The sequence below is a fragment of the Ruditapes philippinarum genome, unplaced genomic scaffold (genome assembly GCF_026571515.1).
Source record: "Ruditapes philippinarum isolate M1 unplaced genomic scaffold, ASM2657151v2 ctg258_1_1_1_1, whole genome shotgun sequence".
NCBI lineage: Eukaryota > Metazoa > Mollusca > Bivalvia > Venerida > Veneridae > Ruditapes > Ruditapes philippinarum.
In genome coordinates, this window is record NW_026855480.1 from 864,546 (window position 1) to 888,822 (window position 24,277).

Sequence of the window (24,277 nt, forward strand, 5' to 3'; positions counted from 1 at the left end):
CTTTACTGAGTCGGTCTATAATTTTGAAATAGGTCAAACCATGCCAGAAAGATAATTCATTCAGTTTAGTTTAATATTATATTACATGCATGTAATTAATACCACAAATAAATACATTAAAAAAAACTTGATAAAGGGTTCAAAGCACAAGTGCATACAAACACTTATTGAATAATGTAAAATTTATATACAGTTTCCCTGCATGAAACAAAAAAAATCTGTTTTATAATACTAGTATATAGTCTAATTTTGGAGAATCAAATTGATAGTGAAAAACAAAAAGCCAAGTTACATTCTGAAAAATGGAATCAATAATCAATAAGTAAGGACAGATTAAAATAAGACGATACATGTTTACATCAAAGTTACAGGTTGCAATGGTTTGGTAAAAGTTATTAATATATTTTATATTAATCTTTTCTCTTCTTTGCCTACTATACTGTTAATGATACGTACTTTAATCTAAAGGCTTTCTTAAGACCTTAATTTCATTCGTAAGAAATATTTTATTTCTTCTTTTTATTTAAATTCTACTTTGAAAAGTAGACGTTTCCTTGGAGTAAACCACTTTTATTAATGGAACCAACTATTATCAAAGAAACAATGCATATTTGTAATTTTAGGATGTATGATAACAGATATATCTCTTTAAACTTCATTTTATTTATCATAAACATGTCAATTATTTGAAGATATCTACGTATTATACAAAGGCTGTATTTCTTTAAGTTATTTAAAATATACAAGGGGGTCAATATACTCTTCCGTAGTATATAACAAAATATACAAAATGACTTTTAAGTCATAAAGTTAAGTTCATATTCGTTTTATACCTTAAGTACCTAGTATTAATTATTAATCATAATCTCTGTAAATACACGTTTTCATATACCTTTTGCAACTCATGAGCTGATCAACATTTTACTGCTCATATTTTACCTGCACTGGCCTAGAATTACATACATACGCCGTCTTATGAATAGCCTTTTAAGAGTACATTTATTTTTCATATACTTCATTTAATCACATTTAAGTTGAAAAGTTAATTCATTTTTGAAAATATTACAAACACATTCATAATTTTGAAAGATGATTATTTAAGACACACATATTTAAAGAAATATACAATGTAAAAATACACATTTCAACTTTTAACACTAGCTTGTCATTTTAATAAGCGGTTAAATCTATGCCAATGCATAGTTGTTTATACATCAAGAATAATTCAGACAGTTGAAAAAGAATGGTGCTTTATATGCATGGATCCGAGCCGCCATATTGGTATTCTATCAAATAATGACGTAATACTGGAAAACAACCTCTCATGTGACAAAAAAAATCCAAGTAAGACGAAATGAAGCAAAAGCTGCTTCTAATTAAAACATTAACATGGACGTTAAAGACTCTTTACGTACGTTCGTAATTATTTTAAATATGCATATTGCCATTCATTAGATGTACACATATTTTGTATAAATCATATTTTTTGGTAAATTACTGTTGAACTGATTATATTGTAATCAAGTTATAGATTATAAGACAAAATATGTTACATATAAAGTAAGAAATAAAACGACAACGAACAAACATGATGTAGATAAAAAATAAAAATTATAAAGTTAATATTAGTATCAAAAATCGTCTTCGTCTTAATTTTAGGATGTATGATAACAGATATATCTCTTTAAGCTTCATTTTATTTATCATAAACATGTCAATTATTTGAAGATGTCTACGTATTATACAAAGGCTGTATTTCTTTAAGTTATTTAAAATATACAAGGGGGTCAATATACTCTTCCGTAGTATATAACAAAATATACAAAATGACTTTTAAGTCATAAAGTTAAGTTCATATTCGTTTTATACCTTAAGTACCTAGTATTAATTATTAATCATAATCTCTGTAAATACACGTTTTCATATACCTTTTGCAACTGATGAGCTGATGAACATTTTACTGCTCATATTTTACCTGCACTGGCCCAGAATTACATACATACGCCGTCTTATGAATAGCCTTTTAAGAGTACATTTATTTTTCATATACTTCATTTAATCACATTTAAGTTGAAAAGTTAATTCATTTTTGAAAATATTACAAACACATTCATAATTTTGAAAGATGATTATTTAAGACACACATATTGAAAGAAATATACAATGTAAAAATACACATTTCAACTTTTAACACTAGCTTGTCATTTTAATAAGCGGTTAAATCAATGCCAATGCATAGTTGTTTATACATCAAGAATAATTCAGACAGTTGAAAAAGAATGGTGCTTTATATGCATGGATCCGAGCCGCCATATTGGTATTCTATCAAATAATGACGTAATACTGGAAAACAACCTCTCATGTGACAAAAAAATTCCAAGTAAGACGAAATGAAGCAAAAGCTGCTTCTAATTAAAACATTAACATGGACGTTAAAGACTCTTTACGTACGTTCGTAATTATTTTAAATATGCATATTGCCATTCATTAGATGTACACATATTTTGTATAAATCATATTTTTTGGTAAATTACTGTTGAACTGATTATATTGTAATCAAGTTATAGATTATAAGAAAAAATATGTTACATATAAAGTAAGAAATAAAACGACAACGAACAAACATGATGTAGATAAAAAATAAAAATTATAAAGTTAATATTAGTATCAAAAATCGTCTTCGTCTTCATTTTCTTCTTCAAAATCACAATCACATGCGCATAAACTTGAACTTCCTTCTATTACGTAAACAATTTCGTGTTTTATGACAAAAATTACTTGTTCACAACAAACTTAGTACCGTGTAACATTCAACTTCAAAAAGTTAAATATTTTAGTTGCATATACAAAAGTTGGAAAGTTGGATGAAACATAAGAAAACTAGATGTTTAAAAAACAGCACAAGAACATATATTTCAGTTATACAATGTAATGTCATGTCAACTTTATTTCATGCACATACATTTAAGTGGGTTTTTGTTTATTTTACTGGTCCTTCCGGACCATTTATTCAAGCACGTTATTGTTAAGATTGAACACCACTTAAGCTTGAGGAATGGGAAACTTTTATATTATCTCTCATGAACAGACACATTCAAATCGTGTTCTGCAAGTTTCATGTTATATTGTTGTTTCACTGCTCCGGGGGATCCTCTTTCTACAGATTTTTAATTTAAAGTTCGGCATTTTACTCATTTGTACTATAAATTTTGCTGTGTTTGGTAAATTAAAGTGCGTTCTAAAATAGTTAAGATTGATTAATATGAAGAAATTAATATGATAAATAGACACACACAAAATCTTTTACATCAAACATTAGTTCAAACATAAATCAATATAAGTAGAATATAACTAAAATGGAAACGAGCTGGTGGTTATATGAAAGCCATTTCATTTATATCAAAATACATAAAATACAAACAGTACATGATAACATCTATTATATATAACAATAAGACATATTGTTTTATATAGATGAAAGTTATAGAAGCATATCAAACAGGATATCGATGATGTAGCATACAAAGGGAAAAGCGTCTCAAACCAACAAAAGTAAACTGAAATAATTGTGCAAGATGTGTCAGACATGACAAACATCCCAGCTTTATTGCCGTATACCAAAGTTGCCCACTTTACCCTAATTTACGTTAATCAATAATTTGATCAAACATTTAATATGTACATTTTGAAAGTCTATATTAAAATTAGATCATCGTTTTCGCTCCGTTACTCTTAGCTAAGCGAAGGGTGGTGGAGCGAGAGTCAGGACTGGAGACTGATTAAAAAGAAACCTTCATGAACAGAACAATAGACCAAACTGTAAATATGTCATGATCTTATTACATGTAGTAAATATAATTTTATTTTTATATCTGAAACTTTATTGACCATAATGATGAGAGCTATTAGGCAGTTCATAAAGATCCTATAGAGCAGAACAAACTATTTTGAGTAGTAAAGAGGCGTTTGCTTCTTTCCAAATAGCAGGAACTGATATTATGAGGGAAAACTTGAAATAGAAAAATCAGATGCTGACGGTTAAATGTTAAAATTCTCCTGAGATGTAGTCATCTATATGTCCAAACCTGATTTCGATTCTAAACGTTTCTTCTTTGTCCGGACTGATAATTTCATGTTACACCGATATCTTGCAGCTGATACTGAAGAACAACTAGTTGTCTGGCATCACTTTTTGGCTGAGCAACGAAAACAGCATTCAGTTTGAAATAATGTGTATCTTTTGTTCACCTAGTGTGACATCATGGTCTTTTGAAAGTGTGGATATTGAAGGGGAGACAAATCCAACAACCTTTCTTTAGAGTAACATCTTCTTGTTCAAGTGTCTGTGTGTATTTTACATAAGCCAATATTACTATAAATGTATCTCTATTGATGTGTATTTGGTAAAGATATGTACGGTTTATAATAACGTCACTTTCATACGGCCTATGCATATAACTCGGTTAACAACACTCGATTGTTATGATTAACGGAATGATAATTATTATCATCAATATCATTATTATTTAAAATTTAAATGAACAAGTCTCATAAAATAATTCCCAAATTTTATGTGTTTTGAAAACGCTACAGCATGTTTCCGTACTTTAACCTGGCATGTATAATTTTATACAGTCAGTGCACCCTTTTTAAATTGAAAAATTAGGAATATGTTTCTGAAACCACTCTCTGACTCTCTTCAATACAGACTTGCTGTCTAGTGGCCATATTACTTGTTTCGGTTCGCTTACAGTCTTCTTGAGTTCTACTTTTGAAACCGTTTGGAAATTTTTCGAAATTTCTTTTAACTTCAGCATCTTTACGAAACTCGTTCAAGATATTGATTCGCTCTATGTACCTTTCTTTCTTTAATAGTTTCTCGTTTTCAATCATGAGAATGATATGTTCCGTCATTGTTAATGGGTTTGATTTAAGTGCTATTTCTTGTAGCTTTTCATTGCAAAATTTTATGAGAAGCATCATAAGACGTGATAAACTTAAATTTTTTATAAAATTTTGAAAACATTTATTTTTATTTTTTAAGACCAATATTCTCACCGACTTCAAACTTTCTGGTCTTCGCTTTTTCATTTCGAGCAGCAATATTTTCTTTGATTGGTAAGGCATACTTGTTTGGAGAGTTACCACTTGTCACTTGTATTGATGTTCTCAACATTTTTGTCGCCAGCGAAGCAGCTGTACGAATTTTTTCACTTTCTTTACTGAATGGGCTCTCTTCTCCATTCTCATATATTACTCTTACCCGAAAAACATATGAGGCATTCGATTTTAAGCCAGTGATTTTAGTAGAAGCTTCATAAATTTCTTCATGGTACGATCTCCATCTTTGATTACTGCTCATGTCTTTAAAGGAAATTTGATAACAAGATGTGTCCCCAAACTTTGTAGGACGGTCCCATGCTAATAAAATCGAGTCAGGAAATACTTCTACAGCGTAGGGTGTACCAGGAACATCCCAAGGAAATCCATGAAGACTTTATGGATACATTTGGGAAGGAGTCCCCTTGCTATATCACTGTGACGAAATGGGCTGCTGAATTAAAGAGGGGCAAGGAAAGCATTGTAGATGATGAGCGGCCTGGGTGGCCAAAAGAGGCCACCAACGATGAAATTGCCGAAGCTGTGTACGATCTGGTCATATGCGTCAGAAAGAGAGACCTGTGAAACATTGCTAGGGAAGTTGGTATAAGCTTTGGATCAGTTCAGGCAATTCTTACTGATGTCTATGGCATGTTAAAGGTTTCCGGTAAGTGGGTCTCCAGACAGTTGACTTACTACCAGAAACGGACCAGGCTTGATGCACCTGCTTATATCTACCGGATCGTAACTCAGGATAAAACATGGGTCCATCGCTTCGATCCAGAATTTAAAAATAAAAACACACAAAAAAACAGAGCATGCAGTGCAAGCACCCTTGCTCATCCCAGTCGAAGAAATTCAAGAGGGTACCATCAGCCGGGAAGATAATGGCTTCAATTCTTTGGGATAGTCAGGGGATAATCATGTTTGGCTATCTTGTGCAAAGTCGTACCATAAACGGTACGTACTATGCAGACAAATTGAGACGTCTGCGTCAAAAACCCGCGCGTAAAAGAAGGGGAAAACTTACTCAAGGTGTTCTGCTCCTGCACGACAATGCGTCAGCTCACCCATCCTAAGTAGCGATGTGTGCTGCAACTGACTGCGGTTTTGAAATTCTTAGCCCCCTCTGACTACTACCTGGTTCCGAAAATGAAAACCAAGCTTCGTGGTAGACGTTTTGGAAGCAATAAGGTGTCATGGAGGCGGTCAATGACTTCTTTGAGGACCATAATAGAGAAGTGTTAAGCAAGTTGCAACACAGGTGGACGAATTGCATTGATGTAGAGGGTGATTATATTGAAAAGTAAGACCATTTGTTGGGTTCTCTGACTACCGGAAGTACATCGGGCCGAGAACTTTTTATCAATCCTCGTACATTCTCAATTGTATATATTACACAGTATCATTTAACCTAGGCAAGAAAATTACTAACAGTTTAGACTCATTACATATACATGTTGTATTGTCTGTTATAAACCCTGTGCAATAATTATAATAGTCTCAGAGTGATCAAAACGAAATTTGAAAATCATAACAATTCGTTTTTATACTCATTGTTTAATGATTTTTAAAAAAAAACATTATATGGAATGATATCCATTTCATATAATAGATTATTTTTAACCGCTTATTACAACAGTCTGTAACAGGCACATAGACTAGTTAAACATCCTGTAACATAATTTTTTATGGTTGTAAATCATAAATATGATGCTCAAATTAAGATTTATCAATATTGTAGGTTCAAAAAAGCATTATTTATAAAGATATTACCGAATTTAACATTTTATGTAAATAAAGGGAGGTAATAAAAAAATTATTTTCTATTTGTAGGTTCTAAAAAGTATTATTTATAAAGATATTACCGAATTTATCATTTCATGTAAATAAAGGGAGGTAATAAAAATTTATTTTCTATAAAGTTTAAGTAAAATTTTACAATAACAAATGAATGCATATATTTTAATGATTACATATAATATGCACAAATATTTGCAGTACATATTTTACATATTCTGCGATGTTTTAAAATGGTTTTATTTGCATAATTATGTACATACATGTATATATAATTTCACTAAGTGTGGTGAACCATTTTGATCACAACATACAGGATCTTTAAATGACATTGTTATGTATATGTTTTACTTGAAAGTCTCAAAGAAAGTTTTCTAAGACAAGCATCAATTTGTGCAAATTGGAGATGACTCCTTATCAGAATAACAACAAACTGGCTACACTTCCTAATGTATATATTGTTTTTGAATTATTTAATTTTCATGAAAATTTGATTCTAAAAATACGTCTACACCTTTTCGTTTTCATGTCCCATTGTCTTGTGATCTTTTCCCATTTCAGCCGCCAAAATCTCGTGCTTTTTTGTTGCATTCATCTTTTTGTGAGATTTTACACATTCTTCACACAAAAACTCCTCACATTCAGGACAATAATTGCTTGCCAATGATTCCCCGTCACATGGATCGCATTTATAAACATCAATGGTTTCTTCAATCTGCAATTATCACTATTTATCAAAACATGGGTCGATACATGCCAAATGTACATGAATATGTGTCTATATACCTTCTTTGGACGCGGTCCGTTCTGTGAAAAAATAGATTGGAAGTAATATTTCTCGCACGTGCGCAATCTGCGTAGGGCAAAAAGAGCATCGCCCTACATAGAAATATAGTAATTATAGTATATAACATAGAAATATAGTAATTATAGTATATAAGTTCATAGACAAGTCAGAGTTAGTTTAAGGTAAAATGTAGAAAATTATATAAAATAGCTTTTAAAGCAGCACGCCTCCAAATTCATGCTTATTTTCATGAAAATTTTGAAAATGTGTTTAACATTATTATTTAGTGAAATAACAAAAGCTTCCTAATGTATTTATTTTTGAATTATTTTCATAAATTTTTACACATTCTTCACACATCAACTCTTCACATTCAGGGCAATAACTGCTTGCCAATGATTCACATGGATTGCATTTATAAACATCAATGGTTTCTTCAATCTGCAATTATCATTATTTATTAAAACATTGGTCGAAATCATGCCAAATATTGTTATAAAAATGCCGGCGTCTCCGAGTGTCGTTGTCAGGGATGGCGCGGAAACGTTAGCACTATATAACGTTAAAATTGATGAGGATTTACTTCTGAAGATTATTTGTAGAAATAGATATTTTAATTTAGTGGTATTCAACCTAAATAGTATGGTATTGGAAAAGGGCACACTTCTATTTTTATTCTTGACTACCTAGGCCATCTAATATAGACCAGTCACCTGTTCTTCAACAATTATATAAGGCACCTGAACACTGCTCATTGGGATACTCCTTTTATATTAAATACGGTAGTGATGTCGAAATCACCTTTAAATAAATACAATCCTTGCACACAGGTGCATAAGTACTATTCAACACATAAGAGAAACATATTGAAACTTAATCAATTTTAATATATGTATATATATAACTCTTTAAACTTTAACTATTCAAACGTTGAAATATATTCCAAGTTTATCTTATGAACGTATTGTATGATAAATAAATTATACAAAAGCTCTGTGTCTTTGTTTTAATTCTAATTTGTATGCCCTTGGTAGATTGAAATAGCTTTTATTTTCTGTCAATAAAATAGCAAAAACTTATGTAGACTTGTTGTTGTTATTATTCCAAAGGAGATGTACTTTCTGATATAATTAAAGTAGCTGAGCTACTATACTGTATAGACTATTTATATGTACACAGTTTTAAACCGTACTGTATAAGGTGCGGATTTTGACAGCTGCGGATGTTTTTGTTTATATCGGAAGTTGTTGTTACTACGGATTACTTTTGGCTGCGGAAGCTGCGGATATTACTCACATAACAAATGCTGTGGTGTCTGCGGAGTAAATGTATGCGGATTGCATAGAATGTTAACTAAATTATTAACTCTCTAATCATCAGTAAGCCACAGAATGCTTTGCGACGCTCAATATATAGACAAATGCGTAAGAATTCCGTTCCTTTGGAAAATGCGGAGTACTTCAAGGGTACAGAGTCTTTGTCCAATCAAAATAGACTACGGAATGTTACGAACCAATCAGATTCACGGAAAGAGCTGCGGACGTTTTACGTCACAAAAGTTTATCAATACACTAAAATTAAATGATCCGCAGCCTAGTTTTAGATTTAGAATTCTTCATTTATACACAAAGTAAACAATAGGAGAGTTACACATTTAGGATAGGTGTCCCGAATAGGTACTGTTGGATGTTTATTGCAGTCTGATACCTTTGATTGTACTTTTCACACTTGCAAAATTTACCGACACCAAAATGCCGACTTCACTGTCAAATTGTCACCACAAAGATTTAATTCATTCCTGAGTAAGTTGAATGTATTTGTAGATGTAAATAATGGTGTTAAGAAATACTTTTAGTGCTGATAATTGTATAACGATAATGTTTTGTTATTTACTTCTGTGTTGGAGACACAATATTCATAAAAGTAATGTATTTTCGCGATTGTTAAAATGTTGAGTTCTCCCGATGATGTTACAAACAATACATAATGATTGTTTCTGGTACCATATTGAAATACTATAACAATATTTATGTGTTTATAGACCCTTTTACGACGCGGTCCATTGCTATTAAAAAGTAGAAAAATATTCCTTAATAGCTTTGTGGCCAAGTTTGCCATAAAAAGGCATGGAAAAGATGATTGTTTAAGATATCCTCCGTACGATCACGGATCTGACATTGACATTTACACAGTTGTAAAAATGTGGAAATATATCTATAAGCTAATAAAAAGTCAACATAATTGTTGTTGAACAAGAGCCACCACCGATTCATAACTTTGAAAATAGATTTGATAAGATGTAAGTCATAACTTTAATTATGCCCCCCCCCCCCTTCGAAGAAGAGGGGGTATATTGTTTTGTTAATGTCTGCCGGTCTGTCCGTCGGTCCTTCTGTCCGTCGGTAGACCACATGGTTTCCGCTGATTATCTTGAAACGACTTATCACAAGGTCTTCATATTTCACATACTGATTGATCATAACTAGCAGACGATCCCTTTTGATTTTGGGGCACTATGTCAGAGTTCAAGATCACAGAAGCCATAGATGTCACAATGGTTCCAGCTCATTTTATTACAAAGTCTTCATACTTCACATACTGAATGGTCATAACTAGTAGATGACTCCTACTGATTTTCGGGTTTATGGGTCAAAAAGGTCACAGGGGCCATAAATGTAACAATGGTTTCTGCTCTCCATAATTCATATACGGATTTGTCATAACTGGTAGATGACCCAAATTGATTTTGGGGTCACTAGGAAAGGTCAATGTCGCAAGGGCCTTAAATGTCCAAATTGGATTCCACTCATAATCTTGAAAATCATTTATCACAAAGTCTTTACGTTTCACATACTGATTAGTAAGAACTAGTAGATGACCCCTATATATTTTGGGGTCACTAGGTCAAAGGTTAGGGTCACGAGGGCCTTAAATGTCCGATTGGTTTCCACTCAATATTTTGAAAATTATTTATCACAAATTCTTCATATTTCACACTCTGATTGGTAATAACTTGAAGGTAACTTCTATCGATTTTGGGGTTACTTAGTCAAAGGTCAAGGTCGCAGGGGCCTTAAATGTCAGAATGGTTTCCGCTCATTATCTTTAAAACTATTTATCACTAAGTCTTCATATTTCACATATAGATTAAAAATGGTACGCTAAATATGGAGCGACGTTAAGATTTTGCGTTATTTCGTAAACACGCCCGTCACATGCGACTACTCAAAATTATAGCAAAAAAAATAGAGAGTGTTATCGATGTGATGTACAAGATAAATTGCATAATACCAGGCAACAATACACCAAAAAATGGGGCAATAAAGTGATATTATTAGTGCATGAAAACATTTTATCCACTCTCTCATTTTCATTTTCTTGTCATTTCGTTTTGTCGCGGTAGAAGGGCCCCGTCACAAAATCAAAGCACAGATGGCACTGAATTTGTTTGGGTCTGAGAATGTCAGAAAGGTGACGGTTGTGAGATTATAAACCTATTTGTTTTTGTAAAGTGCCACCAATGCTGTTTCCAGTGTTGTAACTGTAGTAAATTGGCTATAAGCTGGAATTTGAACTCCAGACCTCACACTTCCTAAGCGAGCGTGTAACTCCTCGACCACGGAGAAGCTATAATCAAATATTTTACATAATCGGCCTTAATATGTATATTAAGAGATATCTAAATATAATATATATCCCATATAAAACTTTAAAAAGTTTGTTTTAAGCACCTGTGTTTCGAGATATTTTGTTCACGGTAAACCTGTTGTTTAACACTGATGTAAATAATCATGAAGCTTAATATAAGCATGTTTATCTGTAAAGAATTACAAAAATATTAGAAATCTTCGACAAATCGGGAACTATTTTTTCTTCCCCGGTAATGCGCCTGTCATTTGACAATCTTTACGCATTGATCTCCTTTTAATTTTTCGGCGTAATTGTACTTATTAAGGAAAGTAACCGCTTCGAGAAGTTCGGACTACTTTCGTTTTTTGCAAATAAGCATATCAGGGTCTGAAATTTCGCTGCCATTATTTGTTTGGTCTGACGACCCAAAGAGACTAAGTAAAAATGGGGGACATAAATCATCCTAAATACATGACGCAGATATGAGTGCTGTTCAGTGATCATTATTTATGACCACAAATATGCAAAACTTGCATGTTAAACTTAACCAAGAAAAGGAGATTATTTTAGTACAAAAGGGAGCATAATTCAGTCAAAATACCTGGAAGAGTAATGAATCTTGAGATGTGACCTTCAATTATGACCCTAAGTACATGTGTAAAGTTTCAAGTAAATATCTTTGATAGTTTTTAAAACCTTTAACCTTTAACAAAAATTTCTAAGTTTCAAATGCGCATAATTCTGAAAATATTGCAGGCAGAGTTATGCAACTTTGCAAAATGATGTACATTGTTACTATAAAAAAGTATTGTAAATTTCAGTTGAATATCTCAATCAATAATTTAGATATATGACTTTAAAAAAAAACTTTAACCAAAATTATTTCTAAGTAAAAAAAGAGGCATAATTCTGTAAATATTGTAGGCAGAGTTATCCAACTTGACAATCTGATGTACATTGTTACTATAACTAAGTATTGTAAGTTTCAATTGATTATCTATATTTGAGATATTTGACTTTACAAAAAACTTTAACCAACGCAGACGCCGACGCGGACGCCGACGCCGGGGCGACTGCAATAGCTCTCCATATTCTTCGAATAGTCCAGCTAAAAAATCATAAAATCAACAAGAAATTGAAAGTTTTGTTGTTATCTGTTATTTGTTGCCAATAAGAATTTACTACAAAAATTCCTGAACAGATCACTATATAACTGTGTCTTAATTATCATTACTCTGTACTTAGGGCTTGAGGCCCTTATCTGATTGAAAATGCAAAGATAGCAATGCACATAACATATGTCATCTTGTACTTTTACTTAGAACTTCTCTATTTTTGGCTAGATTGGGATAATCTCTTAATTCATTTGAGCGGGCCTGCTAAACAACCAAGCCTTCACATTTGACCCCATGACCTCTAGGTTGATCCGACAGGTAGAGCTGATGAGATGCATACACATTCACGAGCATTCACCAGTGAAGTTTGGAGGCTGTATGTGGAACTGCTTCCGTGCTATGGTCAATGTTTAAAGTGCAGTGACAAACAGACACACACACTGACTAAAAACAATTAGCCTTTCTGATATATCAATTTGAGGGCATAAAGAAGACATTTAAAGGTAATAAAAGATAATGAAAGAAGTAATTACCTAAACATCTCTGATCTTGTCTTGTTTATTGACCTTGTCAAGCAGCTGCGGTGATGGTTGCCAACCATTAAAGAACCGTGGGTTGTACGAGGGCACATTTCCCGACCATTCATCTCTGGCAGAAAGTAAAATGTATCCGTTTATTTCTTTATTTTCTTTCTATAATTGGCTTTATGGTCAAGATGTTTAAGTCATACTTTATGGCAATGTTTTTCATTTCAAATCAAAAGCATTATTCTGTAATTTAATAACATTTGTTTGGTTCGTTATATAATGTCTATTTTCACATTTTTATTCATAACTCTGTGGTCGGTTCATCTAACCAGTTTTCTCCTTTTTAAGGTAAGGGGGTGGAATCTAATTAGCATATCCAGCTACAGCACAAAATTCATTTAAAATGTTTTGTAAATCAAACTTATCTTGAAGAGCGATGATAAACGATGAGTAATTGTTTGCTTACTTGACTAATGTCCATGGACGTCCTAGTGTCTGCCACAATTTAAACTCGTTCGATGTGAGGCAGTTCAGAAATAATTGTTTGGCATCGTACAACAACAAAGGAGCGACAGCTTCACTACTGAGGTCACGACCCCCATGAATCGAGTCACGACTAGCTTCGTAGATCAAACTTAATGGACTAAACAGGAAGTGAACAAGTTCCGGTGCATTTGGGTCATGAATGTGTGCCTTCAATTTTGCATGAAAGAATAAATAAAACATGGTCATATAAATCTCTACACACATTATTAGTTATAAAGATTTTTGACAGTTGTTTGGAAAAATAACCCGAGCAGCTAGAAAAATTTAAAACGAATATAATACAGCAAGCACTGGGGGTTTTTATTTCAGAATAAAGTGAGATTTTTTCATTAATTGACAGCTGCCGTGTGTATAAAACTTGTTGAAAAACACAATTATCCATTGAAAAAGCAACATTACAACATTTAGTATTATATATACCAGTAGCGCCTAGAAAATACACAATCGTTACAACACTGTTTTAAACATGTTATTTACAGGCAAACAAAAAAGTTCAATGGCTTTGCATTCACATATCTTAATGTAAGTGCAGTAACAGGTCAACTCCTATTAAAAAACACTGCACTACTTTGACGTTATCAGCTTGTTTATAAATTGTCCTTTAATAAAATTATCCACAAACACTATGACAAAGAATCAATGGACAGTTAAAAACTTATGTACATCTACCAGGAAGTTTCCATCACTGAATTATTCATACCTGGGTTATTTAAAATACATTTCGCCCTGACAACAAGTGTAAGGTTTCCAGTTAATACCTTCTTTTTTAAATGCTATTAGAAGTTGCTAGCAAAACCTGAAGTTTTACATTGGAACCAATACCTTGTTGTGTAGAAGCCCCCATTAATCTTTGATTCATCAAGCTATAAAACAAACTTGACTATTCTAATAATAACTTACTAGAAGATTGAAGGCAAATTTAAATTTCTGGAAGATATCTATAAAATCATCAGCTGGTGGCGGCCGTGCTCTCATCATTAACTTTTCATCTGTAATACACATATTAACATTATAATATTCCATCTGTAATACATTAATTAAGATTATAACATTCCATCTGTAATATATGGATTAAAATGATAACATTCCATCTGTAATACATGAATTAAGATAATAGTATTCCATCTATTACATACAATATTCTTATTTTATTTGTAATACAGTGGATTAAAATTTTAAAAATCCCATCTGTTATACATGGATTAAATAGTAAGATTCCATCTGTAAAACACAGATTAAAACATAAATAGTCCATCTGCAATTCACAGACTAAAGCAGATGGATATTTTCTTCACATGATAGAATCCAAAGACCTTGGCAGGATTCAAACCCACAGCGACGTGTGAAAAGTTGTTTAAAGTCAACGACCTTGACTTCCCGGCTATTGGACTTTTAAACAGCTGATAAAACCGATACGTGTATAAATCAAGGCGCTTAGTCCATTATAGGCTTGACAGCTGTCCAACAAGATTCAAAATCTCAAATATATATATATATATATATATATATATATATATATATATATTTAATTGTTCATTGATAATAAATTATTTTGTAATTTAAATAATTCATAGCTGGGTTATTTAAAATACATTTAGCCCCGACAACGAGTGTAAGGCTTCAAGTGAATACCTTCTTTTTTTAAATGCTATTTTACATTGGAATCAATACCCTGTTGTGTAGAAGCCCCTATTAATTTTTTATTCATCAAGCTATAAAACAAACTTGACAATTATAAGATTCATTATAGAACTTAACCATTGTATAAAACCCCGAAAACATCACTAAAAATATTACCTACAAGCAACATATCTTTCTGTTTTATTGGCAGAAATATAAATGGAAGCAGAAAAAGGTCAAACACTAAGCAGATTTTTGTTTCCCCTTTCCTCAAATTTCAACCCCTAACTCCCTATAAACCCTTATTAATCAATAATTTCTAAATTTTATATATTTCCATGCTACAAGCAACATTTTTCACAGAAATTTATTTGCATATACATGTAAATATCATTATAAAATATGTCAAACCTTCGGCAGATTTTTGTTTTCCTTTGCCGCCCCTCTTTAGCCGTCGTCCCTCCAATTCTTTATAAGCATCGGCTATCTGTTGTAACCTCTGTACAAACTTTTCTATATCATCAAAACAGTTGTTCAATAATTTCTCGAAAAAACAAAACAACAAAATCTTTAGTATTTGTGGGGCACTAATTTTCATGGTTTTTAAAACAGTCCACTTTATGTATCCACGAAAAGTGTTCTTTGTGATAAAACTACAAAATTGCATGACCACAATATTAAGTTTACAGTATATAAAAGATCTAGAGTCTAGTCTGAGAAGAGAAATGTCACCAGGCCATTGATTGTTCATTTTTCATAATAATCCTTTCATTTAAAATTGACCAATAACTTTATACACAAAGACACCTTTTTTGAAACCTCAGAAACTTATTTAACCCTTGGTTTATATATATATATATACCCAAGGTCATTTATGAGTGACGGTCAAGGTCTGTCTGGTTATTTTAAAAGGCTATCCTTGAAGGTAATTATGCTTAAGTTTGAAGACAATCCATTCAAAAATAACAAAATTACAGCCAATAATAGCGAAAAATATGAAAAATTTCAATAATTTGACCTTCAAAGTCAAGGTCATTTTTGAGTGAAGGTCAAGATCTGCCTGGTTATTTTAAAGGGCTATCCTTGACGATTATTATGTTTGAAGACAATCCATTCAAAAATAACAAAGTTACAGCCAATAATAGCAAGAACAAGCAAAATTTGGACTTTTGACCTTGAAGGTCAATGTCATTTATGGATGAAGGTCAAGGTAAGTGTGGTCTACTGAAAGGTCTTGTCCCAAGGGCTGTTGTGGCCAAGTATGAAGACAATACACCAAGAACTAAAAAAAATATTCTCCAGGTACAAGTTTGCGGACGGCAACGGCAACGCCGCTAGGACTAAAACAATACCTCTTCTTTTTTCTCTTGGAACGGTAAGTGGTAGTTAAACACCACTGGGGAGTTTAAACCGGTTTTAGGCGCGCCAAACCTCACTCTTAGCCCCAATATGTTCCTGAATGACATGAAAATGTATATAAAATTAATCCTCGCCAAATGAAATTCTAACAATGGTCATGGTTACATTAGACGAAATAAATAAAACACATACAAAATTATGTAAATATGTAGAAAAAGTTACAGCCTAATGACCATTACCAAAGTACTTGTTGCCTTAAAGGAAGGCAGAGCAACAAGAAAATCACCTACACCCGACGAAGCAAGGCAGAAGACGAACATTAAGCTATTCAGTCCCAAAGGGCTTTAAGAACTGTCCATCATAGAGTCTCCCACTTGGTCCGTCAGATGTAATCAAAAGAGGAAAGCGTAGCGTCAAACTGTAAAAGGGTTGAACACCAAGCATGCGGTATGCCTTAAAATAATTGGAGCTAAAAACGTCAAACAACAACAGTTTGACTATTTGTTCACTTAAACGTAGATCTGCAGTAAAGCTTTGTAATTCTATTGTTAATATAACTTGTCATTTATGTTTAAATGGATTTTTGTCTTAAAAACGTTTTGTTACATTTTGATATAAAAGTTCATGTAATTTAATTACGCATTCGTACTAAATCAGCTATTACTGCACTAGATCACATCCAAACATTAAATACGACGCCCGAACGATGCGAGTCGCTTTAAGTCGTGTTATATTCACATTTATAGCGAAAGTTTCGTACAATCAATAATTGATTGTGAACATTAGAATATGGGACAATTTAAAAGACGTTTATTTTTTATGATAAATATGTCTACTAGGTAATTTGTTGTATCCGTTTCGCGAACAATTTCTGACAGTTTGACCTATTTTTCCCAGAAATCGGCCAATTTTCAATTACAGATTAAGTCAATTCTAGACCGGTTAGAAATGAAACAATGAACAAGAAACAAACAGCAAAAGCTTGCCTGACAAATTTAAAAGCATTCATTTACATGAATTTTTATACATTTAAAGCCTAGCAGGATTTTCAAAATGCCCTTCTACGATAAACCGTATAAACCGTGGACTGTTTTCATGCACGTCGCGATTTGTACGCGACAACGGAACCATTTTAGCATTTTTATAGAAAACTATCCAAACTATCATCCATGTAGAGCTTCATCAAAATTTACCAAATAATTAAGGAGTAGATAACTTTTTTTCATTATTTATCTATCTTGTTCAGCAGACCAAAACAATTTAAGCAATTTCGGTAAAAGGAATGTCAAATGATGATTTATGTAGAGTGTCATTAAAACATATTAGCCAGTTGAGAACATTATGTCATTTAACATTTTATTTTTAGCACTTGCTACAATCTTGTTCAACTGAAAGGAACCATACTGTTTTAAAAGAAGTATCCTCTTCTTCCCAAAGTGTCGCCTTTCTTTTTGATTGTCTAGTTTGAGTTTCTTCTTCCGCCGCTGTGGCATTTTCGTCCACCACTGATGTGTCATTTTGTTGTGCTTCAAAGAAAAGACAGAGTTATTCCGCAGGTAATATTCCTCCACAGATGAATGACAGACAAGATGTTTTAGTTATCAGGAACATGAGAGTTCTTAAATTGCTCACCTAAATATCAAGGCTCTGAATGAAAAGGAACAATTAATATTGCTAACTCTGAATCAAAAGCAGATGAAATGTTTGAATCTTAAACTGATATCATAACGCTTGAATCTGCATCTGAAAAAGTGTAAATGTAAATCTTTTCCATATTTGGGCTGTGCCATCGAATTTGATCTTTTAGCTAGAAATCATTTGAAGCCGCATGCCTAAAGATTATCTAAAATGTTTTTCAAGAAAGTAAAATATACTGACATGTTAAGGACAGTAAAACATTCAAGATTCGAATGATTAATTACATGTGCGAGTAATGACTGTTTTCAATATTTGTTACTATAGTTATACTGTGTGACTAACGCAGTTAGGGCTTTTTTTAAATATTATTACCTCTTTTTTCTTTACGAGGAATGTAAGTGTCATTTGCAATGTGTAAATAAATATCTTAGTTCACTTCACAATATTTTATTTTTAAATACCAGTACAGTTAAAACATATCATGAAAATCATCATGAATCTGGAGAAGTTCCATTTGTTCTGGCCCAATAACATATGTGCAAATTCTCAGGTCATTCCCTCACTCCGTTTTTCCTATATATTCATATGAGCAAAATAAAAAATCAAAAGCGTTGCAACTCAAATAAGGGTAATAATCGGACAGGGTTTTGACCCAAGATGAACCGTACTTAATCTTGAGCTAGAAATTATCTAAACATGAGCACCGCTAGGCGGAGCATTATATGCACGAAAGTGATTTTTTAGTAAGGATGGAGCATTTGTAAGACATGGGAATACAATAAAGTATTACTCCTTTAAATAGCAATCCTCTTATGAAGTTTGAATATTGTGGGCCAAATGAAACTGAAGTTATGCTCCGGAAACTGTTTTCAGTTGTAGGTAATAGTGACTTTGACTTTTGATCTTGTGACCCCAAAATCAATGGGGGTCTTCTACCCAATATGGACAATCATCCTATGAAATTTGATTATTGTGGGCCAAATGGAACTTAAGTTATGCCCCGGAAACTGTTTTCAGTTTTAAAGTAAGAGTGACCGTGACATTTGACCTTGTGACCCCAAAATCAATAGGGGTGTTCTACCCAATATGGACAATCATTCTATGAAGTTTGAACACTGTGGGCAAAATGAAACTTAAGTAATGTTCCGGAAACTGTTTCCAGTATTAAGGTAATAGTAACCTTGACCTTTGACCTTGTGACCCCAAAATCAATAGGGATGTTTTACTCAATATGGACAATCGTCCTATTATGTTTGAACACTGTGGGCGAAAATGGAACTTAAGTTATGTTCCGGAAACTGTTTTCAGTTTTAAGGTAATAGTGACCTTGGCCTTTGACTTGTGACCCCAAAATCAATAGGGTGTTCTACCTTATATGGACAATTATTCTATGAAGTTTGAATACTGTGGGTCAAATGGAACTTAAGTTATGCCCCGGAAATTGTTTTTTTCTATTTTAAAGTAATAGTGACCTTGACCTTTGACCTTGTGACCTAATATACCAATAGGGGTGTTCTACCCAATATGGTCAAACATCCTATGAAGTTTGAATACTTGGGGCCAAATGGAACTTAAGTTATGCTCCGGAAACTGTTTTCAATTTTAAGGTAATAGTGACCTTGACCTTTGACCTTGTTACCCCAAAATCAATAAGGGTCTTTTACTCAATATTCACAATCATTCTATGGGTTTGAATATTGTGGGGCAAATGGAACAGAAGTTATGCTCAGGAAACCAAATTGCTAATGGACGGACGGACAGACAGACGGACGCCAGGGCGTTTAACATAATATGCCCGTATATAAAAATCTTTCTGACAAATTTCCAGTATATTTGAGCTGAAAACGCAACCTCTTTCATATTTTGGATATGTGACCTTCTTTTTATCCCAGATAACAAACACTCAAACCACAAGATACTATGTCGTGACCACGAGTTGCTAAGTCGTGGCCACGAGATAGTTAAGTCGTGGCCACAAGATACTATGTAGTGGCCACGAGATAAATAACCAATCAGATTACACCATTTACTTGAATTTAGACATGTGCTATAGTACAAGGATGTCCTGTAAAAGTGCCATTTATACAACTTATTGACTGGTCAATAATTTTTCATTTAGCTTCACTGTGACCTTGATTTTTGACCCAATGACAAATGTATTAGATGTCATCTACTGATCAGGTGCAATGATCTTTCTGGGTTATGTAAACCATGACTTATCCCTTTTAAATTATTCATCAGACAAGGATTTTACCCTATGGGCTATCTACTGTCCATGGACAATGTCCCTTTCAAATAAAATAAACCAGGACTTATTTCTTCTCATTAATCGTATAAACAAGGTCAACAGACCGTTGTACGTTCAAACTGACCAATTCGATCACAAAATTGTCCCAACAAATTGCTATAGTCAAAATTATGTATGATGGGCCTTGGAAGGTGACTTTCTAATATACTGTATGATCCTAAAGACAGATTCAAAGTGAATATCTTCAGTATTTTCAATGTAAAAGTAGGTTGTTAAGTTTAAAAAAAATCATAATATATATAGTGTACTCTGATTGGTTAATTATCTCGTGGCCACGACTTAGTTATCTCGTGGCCACGACTTAGTAACTCGTGGCCATGACATAGTATCTTATGGCCACGACTTAGAAACTCGTGGCCACGACATAGTATTACAACCTTGAGGTATAAAAATATATTTTATCGACCCTTTTGATATATTTCCAAGATGTTTTGGCTGAAATTGTAACCTCAAAAGTGTTTACAATCTTTTGTGATATTTTGATTGTTTGACCATATTTTTGATCACAGATGACCAAAATTATCACTTGAGCTAGAAAATATCCTTTCTGACAAATTTACTGTATATTTCTCCCGAACCAGCTCTAGAGTAATGAAAAGTTTATCATATTTGGGCTTGTTTTTTTTATCCCAGATGACATATATTCATACTTCAGCCAGAAATCATCTAATTGAAAACCTTACTGACAAATTTCAGGAAATTTGAACGGAAATAGTAGCCACTATAAAAACATTGAAAAGTTTGTAACAAAATATAAATCGATAATTATGTCCTACTTAGCCCATTTTGTTTAAACCCGCTTTTCAGTTTGGGTCATTTTGCACAACTAAAATGATAACTCTGAGGGGAATGATCTGTAAATTTGCACACACATGATTAGTCCAGACCTAAATCAAATGGTATAGAAATCTCGGGAAATTAATTTCGGTCCTGTTATGTCATTAAAGTCAGAAGACTCCTTTCAATCAATGTAGTATTTAACCCTTTCTTATTGGTAATTTAATTCACAAATTCACGGATACAGTAAGTTCAACTTATAACAATATTCTGCTGACCACCGAATTTATATCGTTATATCCGTATATCAGTAAATGCAAGAGACAACCGATTTTGAAATAAAACAAAATTAAAGCACCACGTAGGCGTTGCAACTAACGCCCGAATTCAGATTTGTTTTAAGTAATCAAAATCAAAAATAACTTTTAAATTAGAGAGAAGACCCGTTTAATACACTTGCCCGAAACATGTTTTATTTCAATTTTTAATATTAAAATAAGTGATACATGTATTAATAGTGATGTCAAGTAGATATGATCTTGTCACAAGTGAGTGCGTGCGTGCGTGAGTGCGCGCGCGTTCATGTGTGTGTGTGTATGTGTGTGAGTTAATCTATATTCGCCACCGGTTGCTCATATAGGTACGTGTGTTCTCCAGAAATAATAAAATGTAGTAGTCATTTTAGATTTTGGAGAAAATAGCAAGAAGTTCATAGCTGTTCATCAAAAGACATGAAAGTACGTCACTTCATCATATCATCAAGATCAGCTGATATCAAAGTTCAATTTACATCTTAATATGTGCACATGATTCAAATGCCATAGCTTTATATCAAAGGACAAGAAGGAAGTTCACTTCAGTTATTTATCTAGGTCAGCTAAATCAAAGTTCATTTCTTAATTTTAAACTATTCACATGACCCAATTATATAGCTGTAGATCTAAGAACAAAAAGAGGGTCACTTTGTCAAAGTATGAAAATATACAAAAATCTGTCGGAAGCATTAATCATAACAAAATAACATAAAAACTGCAAACTCGGTTTTATTGAGTCTGTACTTGAGGGATAATGAATAATTGCAACATCCCTCACGACCCCAGCACTGGAATTTATATGAAACATAATTGGTACTGTATCTAACAGTATTCAATAAATAAAGAAAAATCTTAAATTGTTATGGTGTAAACATTAGTGTGAACATTCTAAATTGTTTTTCAAAATCATGTCAGCATAAGATTAAAAAGAATAAAGACAATGATAATTATAAATGAAGTATATGGTAACATTAATATTAATATACCTAGGTCGTCCATGACTTCTATGAATTTCTCTTTGAAGATGAGATTGGCAAGTTGGACATTACTACAACCTGGCAACTTCTTTATAGCTGTTTCAATGCCTGAGAGTTGTAATGAGAGATCTCCAGTTCTGTAATCGCGGACCATTTCGAGAAAGCTTTTCACTGATGTACATTTTATTGTCAGCAACAGACATTTTGTTTTACAATTGTTATACGTCTGCCCTTCATTAAAAAGTCTCGAAACACTTGTTTAACCGATTCCCTTACTGTATGCAGAACATAATTTGGTAGATCTTCCTCATGACTTGATACTTTCTGTTCGATAGCCTCGTTAAAGTATTTCTCTAAAGTATCTAAAATTTCTTTCTTCTCTTCTGCACTGCAATTTTCAACCTCTATCACCATACCTACATAAGACGTAATCTATGTTATTGAAAAATAATGATGAATAATATTAAAAATGCATACAATAGATAGGACTTTTGACAAAAATGTTATTAAGATAACACATGTACCCTTATATTTCTAACTTCTTTATAACTGATGTTTGCTCTAAAGTTAATACGGGTTTTATTCTTATATATGTTCCTTTTATTTAAGTATTTTTCTGTCTACCCTTATCATTTCGGTAACAGAAACTAGGCATTTGATTTAAAAGTAGTTAAAACAAGATGCCGTCTGTTTTAAAAAAAGATCTATTTATATCAAAATGGTCTTATTTAAACTCCGAAATGTGATATCCCGTGATTACACCAGTATGGATGTCTTAAATCTAAATAGCACAAAGGCACAAATGCATAACGTACTTGACCTAAATACAGGCAAATGTTTAACAAATATGTTAACTTTTCAAACTATTATAATATACTCGTGTAGGCGAGTGTTTAATTTTTTCTGCTGTATTCATCTATACACGGGTAGTTGATTGTTTAATATTTTTTTTTAATTTAACTTTAAGTACTTTTTTAAACACGTATGTCCTTAAGGGGAGGAGGCGGTGAATTGTTTCTTTCGCTATGTTTTAATTCGATGAACTGTGGGGTTAGTGGGGAGTGGGGTGTTGGATCTTTTATTTCAGATTCATAGCAATATCAACCATATCCAAACAAGCAGATGGACTGAAATTATGCACTTCATCGCAATAATCATTTATTCAGTACTGAGTTTTTACATATAAATATCCAATATGTGTTTCATATGAAAACAATCTAATTTTTTTTTAATTACCCGGGATGTCTACAGAAGCTCCAGATGGCCAACGAGATTCAAGTCTTTCAACCTTTTCAATAAGTGCGTCAAGCTTTCCAATTATCAAGTCTTGGCCTATAAGTAAAAAGACGGATATTAAGTATCAATTGATTTCAAGTTTAATTTAGAGAAACAAAGATATTTTTACTTACATACAGAAGTATATATTTTCAATTAACTTTACCATATAACTTGTAAAATGTTGAGAAGATACCCTTACTATTCCCATTTTTTCCAAGACTTCCCTTTGTGTCCATTCTGAGCGGTGAAGATTATGAATAGCTTTATACGCATCATCTATTGACAAAGGATCTGTGGGTAATAACTGAACAAGTGCGTTCATTTCCTCTGTAAACTTTTCATCATTGTTCTCTTTTAAACAGTTTTCAAAGCTGACTTTCAAATCATCAGTATAGTCGTCGAATTTTATTGTTTCTAACGTTGGGTCATTTAAATGACAAAGTTTGTTCAGGATATTTATAAGCTTCTTGGTACACATCTTTGTAGCATTTGACAGATCAC

The 24,277-nt window shown here is 32.7% G+C and overlaps 1 protein-coding gene across 2 annotated transcripts; it reads right to left on the bottom strand.

Annotated features, from left to right (window-relative positions):
- Positions 1 to 1,788: 1,788 nt before the first annotated feature.
- LOC132743510 (epidermal growth factor receptor kinase substrate 8-like) lies at positions 1,789 to 22,909 on the bottom strand. 2 transcript variants are annotated; one of them, XM_060732040.1, is made up of 7 exons: positions 22,508 to 22,909; positions 17,889 to 18,010; positions 15,537 to 15,669; positions 14,406 to 14,494; positions 13,426 to 13,652; positions 12,966 to 13,080; positions 1,789 to 7,615 (listed from the first exon to the last, which is right to left on the bottom strand). In XM_060732040.1, the coding sequence occupies exons 1-6, from the start codon at positions 22,650 to 22,652 to the stop codon at positions 12,966 to 12,968; spliced, it is 831 nt and encodes a 276-aa protein (XP_060588023.1). In that variant the 5' UTR covers positions 22,653 to 22,909; the 3' UTR covers positions 1,789 to 7,615. The 2 variants fall into 2 exon arrangements, with proteins under 2 accessions (XP_060588023.1, XP_060588024.1); XM_060732041.1 differs by lacking the exon at positions 1,789 to 7,615 and adding an exon at positions 8,092 to 8,128.
- Positions 22,910 to 24,277: the final 1,368 nt, after the last annotated feature.

What these genes read in the sequence shown, in the direction of transcription:
- LOC132743510 (XM_060732040.1), bottom strand. Translation starts at nt 22,652, where the DNA reads ATGGTCCGCGATTACAGAACTGGAGATCTCTCATTACAACTCTCAGGC. An exon ending in AGAAGTCATGGACGACCTAG is followed by an intron (nt 18,011 to 22,507) that starts GTATATTAATAT and finishes TTTTCTTTGAAG; the next exon opens with CACAACAAAATGACACATCA. An exon ending in AGGATACTTCTTTTAAAACA is followed by an intron (nt 15,670 to 17,888) that starts GTATGGTTCCTT and finishes TGTTTTTTCGAG; the next exon opens with AAATTATTGAACAACTGTTT.